General features: G+C 50.7%; 8 protein-coding genes across 8 annotated transcripts, besides 1 other annotated feature; 4 read left to right on the top strand and 4 right to left on the bottom strand.

Annotated features, from left to right (window-relative positions):
- Positions 1-19,200: part of a sequence feature (contig 1.22 729..276296(1)) that runs on past both edges of the window.
- On the top strand, positions 287-2,537 carry ANIA_01453 (protein depA; the record flags this gene model as incomplete). The annotated part of the gene is made up of 5 exons (XM_653965.1): positions 287-845; positions 877-1,167; positions 1,223-1,289; positions 1,351-1,837; positions 1,908-2,537. 5 exons carry the CDS (start codon positions 287-289, stop codon positions 2,535-2,537), a joined length of 2,034 nt encoding a protein of 677 aa, XP_659057.1.
- Positions 4,072-6,356, bottom strand: nudI. Its single transcript, XM_653966.2, has 3 exons — positions 6,216-6,356; positions 5,359-6,156; positions 4,072-5,302 (listed from the first exon to the last, which is right to left on the bottom strand). Exons 1-3 carry the CDS (start codon positions 6,351-6,353, stop codon positions 4,169-4,171), a joined length of 2,070 nt encoding a protein of 689 aa, XP_659058.1. The 5' UTR covers positions 6,354-6,356; the 3' UTR covers positions 4,072-4,168.
- ANIA_11303 (ATP synthase subunit e) lies at positions 6,517-7,248 on the top strand. The gene is made up of 3 exons (XM_050612759.1): positions 6,517-6,659; positions 6,732-6,915; positions 7,007-7,248. The coding sequence occupies exons 1-3, from the start codon at positions 6,636-6,638 to the stop codon at positions 7,075-7,077; spliced, it is 279 nt and encodes a 92-aa protein (XP_050468639.1). The 5' UTR covers positions 6,517-6,635; the 3' UTR covers positions 7,078-7,248.
- Positions 7,548-8,303, bottom strand: ANIA_10208 (CSN8/PSMD8/EIF3K family protein; the record flags this gene model as incomplete). The annotated part of the gene is given in 4 exon segments (XM_050612760.1): positions 7,548-7,780; positions 7,782-7,811; positions 7,867-8,045; positions 8,107-8,303. Coding segments are annotated over 4 exon segments (639 nt in total).
- On the top strand, positions 8,622-11,225 carry ANIA_01455 (dolichyl-diphosphooligosaccharide--protein glycosyltransferase subunit STT3; the record flags this gene model as incomplete). Its single annotated transcript, XM_050612761.1, has 6 exons — positions 8,622-8,751; positions 8,825-8,848; positions 8,948-9,028; positions 9,130-9,723; positions 9,773-10,898; positions 10,955-11,225. The coding sequence occupies 6 exons, from the start codon at positions 8,622-8,624 to the stop codon at positions 11,223-11,225; spliced, it is 2,226 nt and encodes a 741-aa protein (XP_050468641.1).
- ANIA_11304 (uncharacterized protein) lies at positions 11,777-12,257 on the bottom strand (the record flags this gene model as incomplete). The annotated part of the gene is made up of 3 exons (XM_050612762.1): positions 12,184-12,257; positions 11,944-12,068; positions 11,777-11,871 (listed from the first exon to the last, which is right to left on the bottom strand). Exons 1-3 carry the CDS (start codon positions 12,195-12,197, stop codon positions 11,777-11,779), a joined length of 234 nt encoding a protein of 77 aa, XP_050468642.1. The 5' UTR covers positions 12,198-12,257.
- ANIA_01456 (RNA-processing protein PTA1) lies at positions 13,063-15,794 on the top strand (the record flags this gene model as incomplete). Its single annotated transcript, XM_050612763.1, has 8 exons — positions 13,063-13,400; positions 13,557-13,722; positions 13,780-13,910; positions 13,977-14,180; positions 14,229-14,577; positions 14,627-15,447; positions 15,501-15,571; positions 15,628-15,794. The coding sequence occupies 8 exons, from the start codon at positions 13,063-13,065 to the stop codon at positions 15,792-15,794; spliced, it is 2,247 nt and encodes a 748-aa protein (XP_050468643.1).
- ANIA_01457 (putative MFS transporter) lies at positions 16,395-18,252 on the bottom strand (the record flags this gene model as incomplete). The annotated part of the gene is made up of 5 exons (XM_653969.1): positions 16,395-16,441; positions 16,514-16,540; positions 16,632-16,681; positions 16,830-17,194; positions 17,251-18,252. 5 exons carry the CDS (start codon positions 18,250-18,252, stop codon positions 16,395-16,397), a joined length of 1,491 nt encoding a protein of 496 aa, XP_659061.1.

The following is a 19,200-nucleotide window of genomic DNA, read 5'->3' on the forward strand; positions in this document are numbered from 1 at the left end:
TTGCTGGAGTCCCCCCCCCCAAAACGCTCCCTCCCGCTCTCCGCGTCCTTTTTTGCTCTCCTATTATACTGAAGTCCTGTTTCTTCAATTTAGCCATCATAATAACATTCTTACTGACCTTTTTCTCTGATTGATTTAGGTTGGGGCCGCGCATTAGGATCTTCCCCTCCGCCCGCCTCTTCCCTCACAAGCACTTCAGCACATCTCCGCAAAACACCAACCGAGTTTCACTTCTCTTATACCCACGTTGATATAGGATCTCGCGAAAACGACCGCATTGTTCCCTATGGAGGTAGCAGAAACCAGAGAGCCTACTACGGTTGGTGCGCCTAACGGCACCGACGAAACCGTCGTCAATGGCGATCAAAACCTGTTTTACCAGGATTCGTTACTCGATGACGGACGATCGAGCAGTCTTAGCGAAATTGATGATGTGCTAGAAAACATGCCGTCTGATTACGAGTCGCCAAAGCCAGAGAAGATTGCTACAGAGAACGATTCAGAGGCAGAAACAGAGCGCATCGACGACTCTCCGAACAACTACCGCACCCGGACAAATATCGTGCTAAGCGCAACCAGTTATGGTCCCAGTCCCAGCAAATTAGTTCATTCGACCACTTACGACGACGTGGAGGAGGACGACGTTCATCCGGCAGATGAGTCGCCAAGCAAACCTCGCTCGAAAAATGATCGTACCGTAGATAGCGTCGAGGAAGTTCAGGAACCTGATGACTCCAACTTGTCTGATAGCGCTGGGAAGAAAAGAAAACGCCCTGAGTCCGGAGATGAATTGATCTCCGAGCTCGATGAAGATGATTTCCCGCCGCACAAGCGTCGTGGCTCCAGTCAAAAGCGACCTTAGTGACCCACCTCCAGACTTGGCCCTTACTCCGGAGCCGGTTGAGGAAGAAGTACCCAAAGTTAATCAGGAGGATACCTTGGCCGATGATATTCCTGAATCTGACCTACCTTCAGCTCCGACGAAAAGCAAGAGAACCAGAAAGGGTAAACGGAAAGGACGCAAAACTAGAGACGTTGACGATGATGCTGAGAGCGGCGCCGTTGAAATGGGTGCGGAGGTTGATGATACACCTGCGGACGAGGATGCGGCGGACCGTCCAGACGATGCTGATGATGGTGAGGCTGCCGCCAAACTAGAAGAAGAATGTAAGTCATTTCAATGCGCCTACTAAAACACAACTAATCGCGTTACACGCAGCAGCCAAAAGAACATCGGCTATGGACTCTCTGGCGGTCTTGGAGCGAGAATTCGCAACTCTCCGTGACAAGTATGGTTCTACTTCGTATCGAGAACCGCCGAACGTCGTGCTGACAAGGTTATTTTTTCAGGATTTATGACGAAAGGATATCCAAGTTGAACCGTGAATTGGATATGCTCAAAGGTCCTAATCCGACACATCCAGAGCTTCTGCGACAACTTGATTGTATCAAAGGGTATCGCGACGCTAAGATCAAGTACGAACACACTTTGTTCCAGTATCGCCTTAAGTCCTTGCTCAACAAAAGCCAAGCCGAGCGTGCCCAGGCACATAGCACGTACTTTCAACGGGCCCGCGATATTCGTGAACATCACTCGAGTGCTATTAGCAAGCAATTCTACTCGATTCAGCATGATCGTTTCAAGACGGACGATGTGAGCCCTCAACATTACATTCCGTTCCCGACACGCCGTTCCCAACAGATCGCGCATCAAACTGCATACAATCAAGAGGTGTCCGTATTGGCGGGAGTTGCGAAATATGTTGGTTTTCCGGCCGCCCCATCGCTATCATCCGCGCGGCCAGCGGAGCTTGACGAGGACCTGGAAAAGATGGGCGTAAGTTTTAACTTAGTTTTCTCTAAGACTTTCAGGAAGGCTGGCAGACTAATCCCAACTGTTAACGCAGATATCTTTTGAAACGAAAGCTCCTGCGTCTCATCATCAGTCAACAATACCCCGAGCCACCATACCAAGCATGTCATCAAATGTTCACCCCACATCCGCCGAGGAAGCCTTCCTTGAACAGACACCTTGGGCAAACCCACAACATCCTTATCATCAACATCAGAATCTGTCTCATAGACCGCAGAATCGTATTATGGACAATTCCCGTATGTCTGCGTTCGCTACGCCAGCAGGTCAGATGCGCGTGGTGGACGTCAATGCTCCGAATGGATCTGCCTCGACAATTGCGGAGAATTCTTCTGCCAACAATACACCTTACGGCTTGGAGCAAGACAATTCAACGGCGGCTACCAAGCCGTATCTTGATTACGATGCGAGGCTCCGGTCTCTCAGTTCTTCACCCACAGATGTTCGAAAACCTCACCCAGCTATGTATACCTCCCTCGATCACCGACCACCTCAAGGTATCCCGCGAAATCCTGGATACTCATCCCCTCCTTCTCGACTTGTCTTTGGATCCGCGCCGAAACAGGATACATCACCATCCATATCGTCCAAGCCCGTCAACTCCCTACATCAACCGGCAGCAATGCTAGGAAGCACGAGTCAAAATCAAATGGCTGCTCGATAGACTATTGCTTATTTTGCGACGAACCTATTGGCATACTATCGGCATGTAACATGCTCCTATTTCTGTACAGGGCCTGGCTTAAGGTGTTTGTTTAGATTGCGTTTTGCTCTCTGTATTTATGTGGGGATTTGACATGTATGAAATGGAAACACGGAGGGCGAATTAAGTCAAGTTTTTTTTGCTTTATACCATTGGGCATATGATATGGTTGTGGCGTACGAAACATCGAAGCTGTCTGGCCGCGGTGATGGTTTTTTATCTGACTAACTTTTCGATGTTGACATATTATGCTGTGTTTGGCGCTTGGGTTCTTCCTTGGATTCGTTGTCTTGAGATGTGATGTCTTGCTTTTTAGCCGTAACCATGTTTGAGAACAGCGTAGACTCCAATATATCGCTATACTCATCCGCCTACAGTATAACAAGCATATAGCTATGTACCTACTTAAAGCTAATTATCTGCCCGCGTGAGACATGGGTATTAGGCTCAGTGAGGCACTACAATAGCTTGACTGCTCGGCACGCGTTCAATCTCCCTCGATTTTGCTGGAGAGGAATTGAATCTAAGGTAGTCTAGGCACCAATGATCACAAATCCGGAGAAGGCGTGTTCATTCTTCTTTGATATCGTTTCGTGTTATTGTGAATTGCCAGGAACCATGTAATATAACGGTAGTTGAAACCCTAGCCTTAGCTTCTATGGTACACTGTACACATTTGATAGCTTTACAGGTTCTAGTTAGCACCCTGCGATAGTTTTGAACAGTGGACTGACAGGAATGATTACACGTTCATATGGTGGCATAGATACTGGGAGCATCATAGGAGAATCACGGGTCATACAGTAATTAAGCTGGTTTTTAGCTGGGATATTTTCTAAATGCATGCCTGTCAAGGAGCAATTGCAGCGACACTAGACAATCGGCGATCATGTTGAGTGTCACTTCCGGTGCTCTAAATAATTCCCGGAATATCACTCGAGTGTTCCAGCTTGTGCTAAAGCGGTCGAGGACTGACAGAGGAGATCTCATGAAATGGAAAGACGATGAGTTGACGAGTAGGTGGGGCTGGCGAGGGCTTAAGAGCGGGTCGGACCGCTCGCCGGGGGCGCCGACAAAACCCTAAGTCACAATACCCCAGCTTACCGCCGGCTTGCAGTTGCTCCAAGTCTTTGCAATAATGAATAGGGACTGGATACTCATGACTACAGGTCATGAAAGAAATGGATGTATTCATGTCAAGAGACTCGTAAACCGGAATGGATAAATGACAGTAGAGCTGCGTTGATAAACGCGTAGATCTACTTTTGAAAATGCCTCCATGCCTAGGAGATAGAATGAAGTATAGACGTCTCAATGATGGCAAATGCAATACAAGAAGCTTCTTCTTTGTTGCCAACTGGGCAATTACCAGACACCGGAACCCCACACTGTATCTCAATGCAGTCAGGTTATTATCCACCTTACGAGCAGGCTGGGTATAGCAGCCGTGGTTAACTCTGTAAACGAGGATGTCTTACTAACTCCAGGATCTTGTCATTGACAAAACAGGGCCGCAGGGGTATATGGTAAGCTCAATAAAGACACCACACAACACAAAAGAGCATTAAATACAGAGAAGTAGATCCAATCAATTAGCTCATTCGGTCCTTATCCTTTTGTTCTAGTTTACCAACAAGGCGCTTCATGCCGGTCCATTCTTCAGAGGGAACATCGTCTGGTGTACCGCTGAGACCCCGCCCTACTTCAAAAACGGTGACGACGCCATCAAGCCCTCCAGTTGCCAGGCGCCGGCCCTCGCGCTCCTCCCAGGCGACCTTGTTTAGGCTGCGAGAGAGGACCCCCGCCCGGCCCTTAGAGGGTGTTGTTCGCACAGCGGGGACTTCAGTGTCTGTGTAGAGATCCCAAACCTCGAGGTTTCCTGCACCATCGACGAGAGAGAAAACGCCTGGTCGGTGTGGAGACCAACGCGCGTCATATACGACATCTTCGCGGTTGATATCAAGGATGGGGGTGACGACTTGGGTGTCCGTGATGCCGGACGTGGCGGCCGGGGCGGTAGCGGCTGGAGGACGGATGCGCCAGAGTTTGACGCTCCAGTCGAGGCTAGAGCTTAGCATAAGGTCTCCAAGATCGACGGGGCCGCGCGCTGGGTGGAAGGCTGTTGACATGATGGGGGCGGCGTGGCCGCGGTAAGCAAGGCGATGGTCGGTGCCTGCTTTGGCTCCGGCGCGGTCGTAGCGGTGGCAAGGGTAGATGCCACCTTCTTCCGTGCCGACTATAAAGAAGGTTGGATCGGATTGTGGGAAAGAGATGGTTGTGGGAGCGAGGTCTTCTGTCTTTGACGGAGGAGGGGTGGAGAGTTCGAGGTACTCCTGGGGCTGGGAGAGCATGTCAACGGTCCAGCCGCAGACAACGCCGTCCGTAGAGGCGGTGATTATGTTATGTGCGTTCTGTGTTCCGACAATCGAGATGCTGTAGACTGGGTGAGTGTGTCCTGCGCCTGTCAAAGGCGTTTTCTGGACGGGTGCGCCGCCGCCAGCACGCGACGAGCGGGTGTCCCAGAGAAGCACTTGACCTGAGTATGAGCCGCCGACAATTATATTAGGGTGAAAAGGCGAGAACTTTGCGGTTAGGATGTCCGAGGTTGAGTGGAACACATACTCCGGCCGGGAGTGCAAGTGCTGATTCCAGATCTGTACAAGGCCGTCTGGTTCATGGGGTGCTGAAGGATTCTTGGTGTATGAAGCGAGAACTAGTTCGGGGAACTTGTTGCTTGAAGTTAGTAGTGTGGAAGACTGCCGAACAGGAACCTTAGACAGACCTTGGGAGAAAAGCAGATATCACTGATCATGCGCTTCTTGCTCCATCGCTCATCCCAGAACTGGCAGACCTCCTTGATACCACGCTTCTTCTTTCCGTGCTCGTCATCATCCTCCAGTTCCGCATCCATCCCTCCTAGCTCGTAATCGGCCAGAACATCATATTCCTCATCCAAGGCACGCTCGATCACTTTCGCGGACCGCTCAACGAAATCTAGGAAATCTTCGGAAGACGTGACAGCCTTCAGCTCATCATCATCAAGTTGTCGCAGTGGATATCGTATAGAAGCGTCCGCACCGCTTTCGTTCTTGGCACTTTCCTGGGTGGCTCGTAATTCCTCCTCAATCTCCTCACGGAGCTTTTTGCGAATCTCCTCATCGCGCTCCCGCTGTTTCTTGCTCGAGGATTTAAAATCTGGGGTCTCTCCAGCATCGGAGTCGACAGAAGCTGCGTCTTGCTCTCCCTGCCGCAGGTCATCTGTTTGTACCCCCTTGTTGTAGGTGACGACTTCTGGTTTGGCTTCAGGGGCCGGCTGGAGTTCAGGGATGGCGACGAAGGGCTCAGTTCCAACAGTCTGCACTGCAATGGACTGTGAAAGTGGTCGCGTGGGCGGGCTTAGTGCTTCTGTGTTGTCCCCGCTGAGCTGGCTGGCACTCAGCACCGAATTCGGCCGGCTTCCTTTCCTTGAAAGGCCATCTGCACCGCTCACCGCGGCCGAACCAGGACGGTCAACGAGACGGGAAATCAGGTCATCAAGCTCAGCTCTACTGTCGGAACGGCTAGGTACTGGCGACACGACCTAGAACAGTCAGTATGAATATTCAGCCCGTAGACTGAGACTGGCGCAACAGTGCTTACCTCTGAAGCATCTCCTGTACTTGCCCGAGACTGAGAGAACTCCTTTTGACGTAACTCCCTCTGGCGTTTTAGCTCTGCCAACTTAGCTTTTTTGGCGAGTATCTCAGCCTTCCGTTGTTGATTGGCGGCCGACGACATGACGGTGGACAGAGAAGGCGTGTTCTTCCCTGGGAATATTATTTACTTGGGGAGTATACACTGCGTGAATGGAAGCGTGGACTGGATGAGGATGACATAAGCGCAGGTCCGACGGGTCCGGAAAAACTCGCGACAGGAACTTCGTCTTGTTCGGTCACCAGCATCCGAACCTCCTCTGCCGGCTTGCCATTATCGATCACTTTGTCCGGGTCCAGGCCTTTCTGCTTCTCCAGTCCCTTATATTTCTGCAATTGTTGATTCGGAGGCCAGGACCTTCCCAAGATGGCTGCTTCACAAGGTGTCAATGTGAGTTCTCGCAATTGTCCGATCTACGCCCCTTCGTACCATGACTGACTGTAGCCCGTCCTCGCGACATAGGTTCTTCGTTACTCGGCTCTCGTAGCTGGTCTCGTTTATGGTTTCTACCATCAGTCCTCTATTACTGCTGCCAACAGACGTGCCGAGGCCGAACGCGAATATGCCCGCCAGGAGCGCCTGATCGAACAGGCCAAGGCCGAATGGAAGAAGAAGACGCAACCTCAGGACAGCAAGTCAACGGGTGGTATGTTGGAAATCACCATATGATCAACATATGGAAGCAATTGCGGATGCTCCGCTCCTTTGTTTCATTACGGTGCTAACCGGTTGTCTAGTCATTACGGATCCCGAGGACCCGAAGTTCGACCTTGAGGCATTCCTGAAGCTGAAGGCCGGTGAGGCTTAAAGGGCCGTGGACGTGCAAGAATAAACAAAAAGACAAAAGGCGAAATGAGGGGCGGCCATCGCCGTTCGACTGCTACGCTACCCATTGGGTCTTAGAGATGGTTCGGGTGAATCCCGATTATGTATTATCTATTTGGTCTAATTTCCCAGAGTCGTGCTATTGCGAGCGAAAGGAATGAGTTTCTTTTCTTTATCACAACTATAGATTTCCGATTCGCATTTTGTACATACCCTGGGTTTGCACGTGTACTCTATGGTTGGGCCAAATGACCAATAAGTTCAGCTCTTTACACCGGCTTATTGCTTGTAATCTCCTGGTCTCCGCAAACTCTTCATAAGTTCTAACGGAGCATCCTAAGCCTTTGAGCTAACACTGGTCTTGTCTGACTGCGGAAACTGGACCTCTCTCGTCTCCGCCACGGATGGCTGTGGTTGTAAGCTCCATTTGATAGGTCGTTTCGCATACAGGTTTCAGCTGCCTTGATTGCTGATTAAAGCCATTACACGGCTCAGTTCATTCTGCAAGCTATCGTCTTTCGGAGGGGCGGTGACGACGGGTTTTGGATGTAGTAGCTGTTTCTCACTATCCCACTTCCATCCACAGGCTGTGAACTTCTCTATTATGTCACCCTCAACGGCAGCTGGGTCGAGCCCGAGATATGTTGCGGCGGCAGCGATCCGTATCGTCTCGTAAGAATTGCTCACTTTCTACCAGCGTCTTTTCTTGGAAATAGCCTAAGGTCCTGTCAGGGCGCTGTAAGGTCACGAATAACATCAATGTGGTCCATACTCTCATAACGTTGTACTAAGGGTTGCGACCGCCCAGGCCAGGGTAATTCTCGGAGAATTTTGTAAATTTCAGTGTGCTTGCTTTGCCAAACAGCTCGCAAGAGAAGCGAACAGGTTTGCATGGCATCCAGTCGTGATATTTCTCGTGGTATTCGCCGTGTTAAAGCACGGGCTTCGCAACTATTCCGGCTCCCATTAACTATTTGCCATGCGGAGATCGTGCCCGCTCCCATGAACTTACATCTGATCCGTGAGAAGGTGGGAAAAGAAGAACGCAGTGTAAAATTCGAGCAGTAGGTCCTTTTCGCTGGGGTCTGTAGCCGAGAGGAGGCACGCTTGTTCTTCATAGGCCGATAATGAGGTATAAAGATCAGTGGGCGTGGGACCAGCTGTGATAACTGCGGAGAGCTGATCCAGAGAAAGCGGAGGGAGGTCCATGGCACAGAGAACGTATTACCAGTATAGTTGAATATGGAAAGGGAGAATATGGAAAGGTTAGCGAGCTGACGGTCTGTTTGGTTATGTTATAGCGGGAGTGACAGTGATGCGGGGGCCTTGGGGAAAGGTCCGAATGAATGATTGCGAAGTACCTAGTGCCAAGACTTCCAAAAGAGACCACCTTGCGCAGCTCCTAGTCGTCGTCAACACCTCAACTTCACTACATCTGGCCAGTCGTTCCTCCGGACAGGACTTATCTCATCCTGCCTTTGTCCCCGTTCTCATTGGAACCCGTTCTTTCTTTTGTTCCTGGCCATCATGGCCGAATCTCCCGTAGATGTCCTTCTTAAGGGCAGCTCCGGCAGAAGTGCGCGCGGCCTGCTACGTATCATCATTCTAGTGACCATTGCAGCCGCAGCCGTTTCCAGTCGACTGTTCAGTGTCATTCGTATGTCTTCAGGCGCTTATTGTTACCGACCTTTCCCCTTGGAAGGAATGCTGACAGTCTTTTTCTACTCCAGGTTTCGAAAGCATCATCCACGAATGTATGTATACAACAAGACGTGCTTATAGTTGCGGATTTCGGACTCCCACGCAACGCTGACTTTAACATTGGAATGGCATGCTGATGCAAAACTGTCCAGTCGATCCTTGGTTCAATTTCCGCGCAACTAAGTATCTGGTTCAGAATGGTTTTTACGACTTTTGGGATTGGTTCGATGACCGTACGTTGCTCTTCCCCGTCCGGGCTAGCATACGGCCAACAAACGCCAATTGGGATATTCTCCATTGATCACGGCGCACTAAACATATTTCTGTCATTCAGGCACATGGCATCCTCTTGGTCGGGTTACCGGAGGCACATTGTACCCTGGACTTATGGTGACCAGTGGTGTCATCTATCACATACTCCGATTCCTGACCTTTCCCGTCGACATTCGCAACATATGTGTCTTACTAGCACCCGGTTTCTCCGGCCTGACGGCGTTCGCAATGTACCTCTTAACCAATGAGATGTCCTCCTCTCCCTCTGCAGGTCTTCTTGCGGCCGCTTTCATGGGCATTGCCCCTGGATACATATCTCGTTCCGTGGCCGGAAGCTACGACAATGAAGCCATTGCCATATTCCTCCTCGTTTTCACCTTCTTCTTATGGATTAAGGCGGTCAAGAACGGTTCCATTATGTGGGGAGCACTGGCTGCTCTGTTTTATGGCTACATGGTCTCCGCCTGGGGTGGGTATGTATTCATTACCAACTTGATCCCCCTGCATGTCTTTGTCCTGCTCTGCATGGGGAGATATAGCCCCAGGCTGTACATCAGTTACACGACATGGTATGCGCTAGGAACTCTTGCCAGCATGCAAATTCCTTTTGTTGGGTTCCTGCCAATCCGGAACAGTGACCACATGTCCGCCCTGGGTAAGCGTGATTCTTATGGAGCCACAGCAGTGTGCTAATCATGGCTCAGGTGTCTTTGGCTTGCTACAACTTGTGGCCTTCGCGGAGTTTGTGCGCAGTTACATTCCTGGCAAGCAGTTCCAGAGACTGCTGACTGCCTCCATCATCCTAATTACAGGCCTCGCCTTCGCGGGGCTTGTTGTCTTGAGCATGTCAGGGATTATCGCCCCTTGGAGCGGTCGTTTCTATTCACTGTGGGATACCGGCTATGCCAAAATCCACATTCCCATTATTGCTTCGGTCTCAGAGCATCAGCCCACCGCTTGGCCATCATTCTTCTTCGATCTCAACTTCCTAATCTGGCTCTTCCCTGCGGGTGTTTACATGTGCTTCCGTGATCTCAGAGACGAGCACGTGTTTGTCATCATCTACGCTGTCCTTGCGAGCTACTTTGCTGGCGTTATGGTACGATTGATGCTGACCTTGACTCCTATTGTGTGCGTTGCGGCTGCCCTGGTCTTATCATACATTCTCGACACTTATTTGAAGACTTCACCCGGCCCGGTTACACGGGGAAGGTCTAACGATGAATCCTCCGAAGGTCTCCGTTCTGCCAGGTCTCCTGAAGTCGGAATCACTTCTTACTTCTCCAAAGCTGTCACGACATCCGCCGCTATTGTATACCTTCTCCTGTTCGTTGCGCACTGCACCTGGGTGACATCGAACGCCTATTCATCTCCATCTGTCGTCCTGGCGAGCCGGATGCCGGACGGAAGCCAATTTATCATCGACGATTACCGAGAGGCTTACTACTGGCTTCGCCAGAACACCCCCGCAAACGCCAAGATCATGTCTTGGTGGGATTATGGTTACCAAATCGGCGGCATGGCAGATCGCCCAACGCTTGTCGACAACAACACGTGGAATAACACTCATATTGCTACTGTCGGAAAGGCCATGAGCTCACGCGAGGAAGTCAGTTACCCAATTCTCCGCCAACATGATGTTGACTATGTCTTGGTGGTTTTTGGTGGATTGTTAGGGTATTCTGGTGATGATATCAACAAATTCCTTTGGATGGTCCGTATAGCAGAAGGTATCTGGCCCGACGAGGTAAAGGAGCGAGATTTTTTCACCGCGAGGGGAGAGTACCGCGTGGACGACCAAGCCACCCCAACCATGCGCAACAGCTTAATGTAAGGCATTTGGATTTCAGTATATTGAGTGAAGTACTTACTGACTACGCTTACAGGTACAAAATGTCGTACCACAACTTTAACAAGCTCTTCCCTATGGGCCAGGCTACTGACCGTGTCCGCGGAGCCAAGCTTCCGGCCGAGAGCCCTCAGCTCTCTACTCTGGAAGAAGCCTTCACCAGTGAAAACTGGATTATCCGCATCTACAAGGTCAAGGATCTCGACAACCTGGGGCGGGACCACAGCAACGCCGTCGCCTTTGACCGCGGGAACAAGCGGAAGAAGGCGAGTAAGCGAAAGGGACCTCGTGTTCTGAGGTCGGAATAAGGAAGTGGTTGAACTCCCTTTTTGCGTGTATTTCTTTCTTACATGTATTGATTTTGATGTTTCGGGCGGAACTGTAGAAGGCTAAAAATGGTTTCAGCGCTCTAGAATTGCCAGACTCGTTTGTACAAAACCGTGCCCTTGATATGGCAAATGATTAGAAGTCCAATAACTTTGCCGTCCAGAGTTGATAGGATATACAATGGTATAATGGAAATGATCCTTCTCGAGCGCCGTGGGGCGCTTGGCCAGGTATCCGTCCGAACAACTGACGGAGGTGCATCTTCTTTGGCATCCCTAGCTGCTCCGACAAACCGGACTTTGGCGACAAAAGCCATAGCTAAAGGATACATTATCCAGGCCTCTAGGTAGCGGATCCGTTCCGGGCTGCAGCCCTTCATGGATCAAGTACATCGAACAACCCAGTCAAAGAAAATGAGACATAGATATTCACCATATACTCCGAACCCCATATACACCATAGCTAATAAAACCCTTATCCTTAGCTCGCAAGCAGACGGTACGTAGAAGTATACATGTCCTCCGCTATAGCTTCATTGCTTTGACTGTTGTGGCGCGGCGGCGGGGGCGTCGGGAACTTTAACGTCAGAGAACTCATCCTGGCCGACAGCGCGAATTGTGTATGCGTCTAGTTGAATTGGCGTATTAGCGGTCTAGTAGCACAGCGGGGAAACTCGTTAATATATCGGATATAACGTACAGACACCGATTGTGAACATGCAAAGGCCAAGTCCGGTCGCGGCATTCTTGAAGAGATATGGCCGGCGCGCACGGAGAAGAGCAGCACCGGCACGGTAGTCTTTACCGTAGTATGTGGAGTTGAAACTGTGGGTTTGGGTCAGTTTTCTATCCTCTGCTTGCAAACACTGAAGGAGCGGCGGATGAGTGGTGAGGACTCTGTGGCCGGCAGTATAACTGGGAGAACTCATGAGACACATACATTCCGGCTGGCATCTTGGTTCGGTTAGGGCGGAGAATCAAATGAATTGCTGGAATTGAGGATGCAGCGAAAATCGGGAGACTCGGCGAAGAGAAAGCTGGAGATCGAATGATGCCCAGGCCGGGCTTGGCGGTCGTGACGGTCCGCAGTCTGGGCTATTGGGGGGGCCGCTGCAAGGTACCTTAGGTGATGACCTTGAATCCAGGAATACATAAATAACTGCCTATCATGCCAGCTTTCAGTAGCTGTCCAGGCTTCGCACGTTTTCCCTGCGTTATCCTCGGTTCTCCTTGCACTCGGTCTATACTGGGCATATCACGTGATATGTCCTCCCCAAAGACCAATTCGTTCGACAGCAGACCGCCTGAGTGTTCGTATGAATAGGGGCATAAAATATAGTCCATAAGACTTATACCTTGTGATCCTGTAACATTATTCCTCATCACTCCCTGCTTGTTTATAGGAACTCGATATTGATATTGTATCGGAGCGGCCAAACTCTGCTCCGAGCGCGTGCAAGAAATCCGTCATTTACCAACAGGTCCTACTTCAGCCAAGGCAACTTATTATCCCACGCACTGTTCGTCACTCTCTCCTGTCGCGAATCTTGATCCTCCTTGCGTTTCGACTGGGTTTCGAAGACCTCCGGACTAAACATCCCCGGTGGCTTGATCCCGTCCTTCAACTAGCTCGGACTGTTTCACGTGTTCAACGAACAACATAATTGTCGCGCCTGTGTTCCGGTCACGTCTATCGATTTTTGCTGCTTGCCTATCTAGATTGCTGCGCAACGTAGACAGATCTCAGAAATATCGCAGTCACCCTTGACCTCTGTCCCTTCCGCCCTTCAACTGGTGCCTCTCGCTAAAAGGAGCCGCCATGGCTCAGTCGGGGGACCAGGTCACCGATCAGATCGCGCAGCTGAATGCTGCCCGTAATCTCGTCCTAGGAGACGCCGCTTTTTATCCTCAGATCGTCAACGGAGTCCTTCCGATTATTGGTGCGCACGCGCGAGTGGAATTGCGACGATGGGGAACCGAGTTCCTGGCCGAGACGTTCGCCAGTCCAGCGTTCGCTACGGCCCCGAAGGAACAGTTGGCGATCAATGTGTTGCAGACGGTACGGAGCATATTGGAACTGCCAGAAGGGGATCAATTGGTCTTGCAGAATATTACCCAGACAGCCGCCAGTCTATATCCCCTGGTTTTTAGGCATATGTAGGTGGCCAGTACTTGTTTATACCTACCCTACCCTAACCCCCCAAGCCTCGCCTCTTCTCCCCTAAGGGCTGCCTCTTGTAGATGTTGGTAGGGGAGCTGGAGGCAGTGCCTGCCCTGTCAGTGAATTCTGTTCACTAATGCTTGACGTAATAGCATCAACCATCCGGAAGACAAGCAATCCTGGGAGCATATCGAAGCAATCAAACAGGATCTCCTGCGAAGGTGGGACTCGTTCCCATGCCCCGTCAAAGTTTGCTGCATCAAATTCGCCCAACGGGTCGTCCTCACACAAACGCATGGCCCGATAGCGGACCCCAGGGTATGTATCCCGGTTTGGGCTTGATAGGAGCGTCCAGGATGTTAACGTTCAAGCAAGCGACCCGACAAGAATGAAACATCCCTAGCGATAGTTCCTCGAAACCACGCCATTCTCTCTCTCCCCAATCTAGAAGCAGAATCCTCCGGGCTATTAGATAGGATCCTATCCATTTTCCAGGAAGACGCAAGGTAACCACCGTCCCGGCCAATCTGCCCATCTGATAACAGATGCTAATGGGTTTTTGCTGTGTGCAGTGATCCCGTCCTTGTGAATGCGACGTTGAACTGCCTAGCAGTCGTCATCCGAACGCGACAGTCCATTGGCAACAAGATCATCAATGCTATCCTTAACTTCTTTCCCGCACGACACATGCGCTTGCCGGTGACACCTGCGGTCCGAATCGGAGTCAAATCTATGGAAAGGACAGCTCGGGCTGTATTTATAAATATTATGAAGAGGTATTTTAGCCCGCTGGACTCCCATAGATTAGTGCTAAATATCTTCAGGAATCCGAGCCACCCTCTCGCGGGTAAGATGCAGCAACATATTGAGCGACTCATGCAATCCCGCATAGAGCAAGTTGATGATACCTCACGGAAACGAGGATTGCCGACTGAACCAACTGATGGCTTGGATGCCGCTAAACGGGCAAGGCTTGATGCTGAGACACCACCAATCATCAAAGTGCCACCTCTTCCCCCAGGTCGGATCAGCTTTGCCCAGCTGTTTACTCTAACTGAGGACTCTGGCCTCTCTTCGTTCGATGTGAAACAGTTACCCGCGGACCTCGTAGTCAAGATCGCTGTGCCTTTATTAGCGCGAGTGGACCAGTCACTATTGGGCCAGGCTGTTGATGTATGATTTAGATTCAGAATGTATTGGACTTTTGCTGAGATGATCACAGGCTATCCGGATGCGATACCAAACAGTTCAGAAGCAACAAATGACCCAACCGCAGCTGGCCGCTGAGGAAGACGATGATGACTACGAGCCTGAATACCAGCCTATGGACATTCCAGCGTCAGCGGCGGACGAAACTGGGGCGGTATTAGCTGCTGTGCAAGAGGAGCAGACTGATCTCGTGTCTTTGGGACCATTTGTTTTGCCACGTCCCCCTCCTCTGACTGAGGAGCAAGCAGCGGAAGCCGGCCGAAGTGCCGTGGCAAGAGTCTTCGGCATGTTAGGGTCAACTACGTTGACCCCGAATCCCGTAAAAGGTCAGGGGCAACGACTGGGTTTCTCCAGATTGGCAGGTAGCACATTCGATCGTGACGCATGGGTAACTTTACTCACCCGGCTTGCAACTCGAGCTCCGGCTGGGTTAGAGGGACCGAAGCAGGAAACAGACAGTTTGGGCAGGAAGAAGCCCACGATATCAGATACAATACGAGAATCTCTCTATCGCTATATACTTGAAGACTTCCGGGGCCGAGTCAACATTGGCATTATGTGGCTGAACGAGGAGTGGTATAACGACCGCCTTCAGATGAAGGTTGCTTCTTCTAATCGAACCGACGAAGATGAGGAGATTTCGGTGCCGCTGCATTACGATCATTGGGTCCTGCGGCTACTGGACGGGTTCTTACCGTACCTGGACTCTCGCGATAATAAAGTCTTCATTAGATTTCTAAGTGAAATCCCCGAAGTGACGATCCACATCGCCAAACGCATCGCTAGTCTTGCTAAGGACCCGGAGAGAGTAAACCTCTGCGTTCAATCCTTTATGTATGCCTACCTAGTCACTTACTGCGCAGGTGTACTATGCTAACGCTTGCTAGGTACCTGATAATGTTCCGCCCTCCAGCACGAGAAATCTGTCTCGATGCCCTAGAGGAAGTTTATCAAAATTGTAAGTGGTCCACTTCTTCTCCCAGTTTTTCCGCCCGAGTTCTAACCTTCTGCTAGATGAGGAATCCCGTCCTTCCGCTGGTAAGGTCCTGTCTCGATGGCGGCCGCAAAGAGTTGAACAGCTCCAAGCCGAGCAAACAACCCTAGTCAACCGCACAGTCGATAACACAACAATCACAAACGGTTCCAGAGACCCAAGAACCGCACACGTTGCAGCTTCCTGAGTCCGAGCCTAGAATCACAGCCAATTCGTACCCCCTGCCTAACCAAGCGCCCCCCGACGTACCACAGGAAGATGTTCCACCATACTATACTGCAGATGACTCTGCAGCTCTCACCTCGCTTCCGCTTAAATCGATCAACCCATCTTAATCTATGACTGCTTTGATCCGATATACAACGTCTTGGTTTGACATTCAACTCGACGCTGCGCGCTACGCTATGGCATTTAGCAGTTCGGGCTTGTCGGGGCATAGCATACATATGTCTTTAGGAATTACCAACATGTACTTTTATGCCTGGGTTCTCAGGCGAACATGAGACGGAAAGGGAAAATATAATGAGGCCCAATGCTTTGTGAGCCTTCGCTATATATGAGTAGAACCGACTCATTAGCTATGTAGTCGGCAAAGACCTAGATATCCACGGCTTAAGTCCATGTGTCTCCACTTGCAAGGTAAGATTCGATCGCGTATTGCTCTCTTTATTAAAGTATTTGGAGGTCTTTTTAAGAAATAGAACTTAGCAAGGTATCCTATCTAGGGAACAGCAGACTTGCAATTTCGCAAAAGACTAGGTAAACTACACTGCCTTCTACGATTTCTTTATATTGATGGCCATTCTTTGGACTCAGGTTGTATATCATCATTGTCTGCGAAGAATCTAGTTATCTTTTAATGCATTTCTCATTCCGTTAAGCTGCCCATCTTAACTATATACTCACCCACTAGTATGTATACCGGAACCCAACCTGTAGACAGACAATGTAAGTATCGTTGCCAAAATAGCTGGGAGGAACAAAGGAAAAGAAAAGGGGGGGTGGGGATTCCAATCCACCATACCGTGTTCTGGAGCGCCCTCCCGGTCTGCCTTGTACTTTGTATATAGAACCCTACGGCAAATATCCCCACAATAACAATCATAAGGATGTGAGACCTACACCCATGTTAGCTGGACCAGCCTCACAGTCAAGCACCCCACCATAACGAATCTATCCAATCAAAAAGATAGTGAACGAAGAAGGTATGTCCGCAACCTACCCAATTGAAACCCAAACCGCTGTCTGATACTCCGGTGCTTCAGATTGCCGCACGATATAACTCCCTGCAATGGAGCCGAGCCCATTACAAGCTGCCACCGCTGCAGCAGTTGTCGCGCGCTTCCACTGGCCTACGATATTGTTCGCCATAAATGCGTTGAGGGCCGCCCAGTTGGAGACATACGCGCCGGTTGCGAGGAACGTGCCAACATAGCGTACTGTTACTTGGGTAGAAGAGGGGAGGCCGAACATTAGGTACCCGGCTATCAGGCACAGGGCGTTGAATGTGATTAATGGTCCGCGGATGCGGAATGTGTCGCCGATCAGAGAGGTGAGCAGGACAGGTAGGACGGCCCAGTAGTAGGGCTGGTTTTGGTTAGTGCTGGTGCCCTTCCTTAAAATTAGGAAGTCAGGGTAGGTACCGGAGTGGAAAGGAGGATGGACTCATTGCTCGAGAAACCTAATCCCGACTCGATGATTTGGGGGAGGAAATAATTGAGTGACGTGGAGACGATATTCAGACAAAAGTACATGCACGCAAAGCCGTATAGTTTTGGGTCCGTGAAGTTGACAAGGACCTTTCGCCATTCGAAGGGGTCGAGAACGACATCCCCGCGGTCAGCCTGGATGCGCTGCACTGCAACCTTCGCCTCCGTCTCTGTAAGAAAGTGGAAGCTCTTTCGCGCATTTTCGGGGAAATCAACCATCCACCAGTATGTCGCAATCCCAATAACGCAGGTGATAAGTCCCTGAACGAGGTACATCCAACGCCAGCCTTCGAGCCCAGCTTTACCGTGCAGCTGATTCAAGCCGTAATTGACGATGTAACCTGTCGCCAGGGCTGCAACTTCACCCGACTGCAGGAATGCAAAACGCAACTGCTGCTCTTGCCTCGTGTACCAAGTGCTAACGAGGTATGTCAAACCAGGGTATATGCCAGACATGAAGATTCCGAGCAGAATGCGGACGGCGATCATCTGGCGCCAGGTTTGCACGAATGCTGTGCATAGGGTGATGAGACCGAAGCAGAACGTGATAGTCGCGAACCAGAGCCGCGGGCCGACATAGCGCACGGCAACAGTGCAGGGGAGCTGAAAGACGATGCTGGCGACGGTGAAGATGAAAATTGAAACAGAGTAGCGCTGGCCCTGCAAGTCGAGGTCGGATAGCAATGTCGTTACTGAGGCGGAGGCGAGGATGCCCGAGTCCAGCAGATTGAGACTGCAGAGGATTCCGGCGATAGAGCAGAGGCGCAGATCTGTTTTGCGGCGAATTCTAGACTCTAGACGCACCCATTCTGGTAGAGTTGGCGATCCTTCCGCATTGCTGTGCTGAAGAGGTGGTGAGTCACTGGAAAATATTGCCAGCTCGAGGGCAGAGGCGGGCTTCGCAGATGGCAACTGCTGGCCATCTTTTTGGAGCATTGTGTAAATAGTTTGGATTGGAGGAAACGAGAGGATGGAGGGGCTGCAGAGAAGATTTGGGCGTTCGCTTATCGCTGCTCACTCACGATGGCTTCATCTTGTACAACCAGCCCCTTCTAAAGGGCCTCCAGCAACTCAGCTCCGGATTTCTCCTTCCACCTTTGTATTCAGGCCGCTTATATCGAAATCGTCCTCCCCTCACCTCATAGGAGTCGTTCGTGGTCTCGACCGCGTACACCATTTATCGCCGCTACTAAGAATCCTACAGAAATGTCACGACAATGAGAAGAATCTCCGCTTGATCCAGTGGGCCAAGGAAGATTGATCCCAATTTGCCCGGCCCCCTTTGCTAGCAAGGTGCAAGACCACTTGGAAGCACGTTATGAAGGGAAACTCTCCACAGTTACTCACGACTAACAGCTTGTTTACAGGGACCAGTATACGACTCCAACAGCTCCTTGAGCTAACAATGCAGGCCAGTTTCTAGCTCCGCCTTCTCCTCTCCGTCAAGCGGTTTTCGGTTTATGCAGAGTCAGCGTCCAACTAATTAGTACCCTGGTGAGACTCCATAACCGAGGCGGTATCGGCGATTTAGTTGAAGACGCGATTTGGTTGGAGACGAGCAAGGGTATTGCCTGTATCTCTAGGATCAGGGAGAAATGAAAGAATGGGATTGCGAAATACGACTTCCCGTGATGATAAGCGCTGAATCCGAAGAAACCCAAGCCCCGGCAGCATGCTCCGACTTCAGGACCCGGTCATGAGCCCTTCGCAGTGCCATTACAATCAAATGGCACGGAGACTGTGGATGTAATTACTGCTCTTCCCCAGCACCAGTGTTGACCATCCACGAAGTTTGACCATTAGCGGAGGATATCGCACGCATTTCGAGGGTAGTGGGTATACTAAGCGCCATCTCATTAACGTTCTTAACGTCCTTGAGAAGGT

Source organism: Aspergillus nidulans, chromosome VII (assembly GCF_000011425.1).
Source record: "Aspergillus nidulans FGSC A4 chromosome VII".
In the NCBI taxonomy this organism is placed as follows: domain Eukaryota; kingdom Fungi; phylum Ascomycota; class Eurotiomycetes; order Eurotiales; family Aspergillaceae; genus Aspergillus; species Aspergillus nidulans.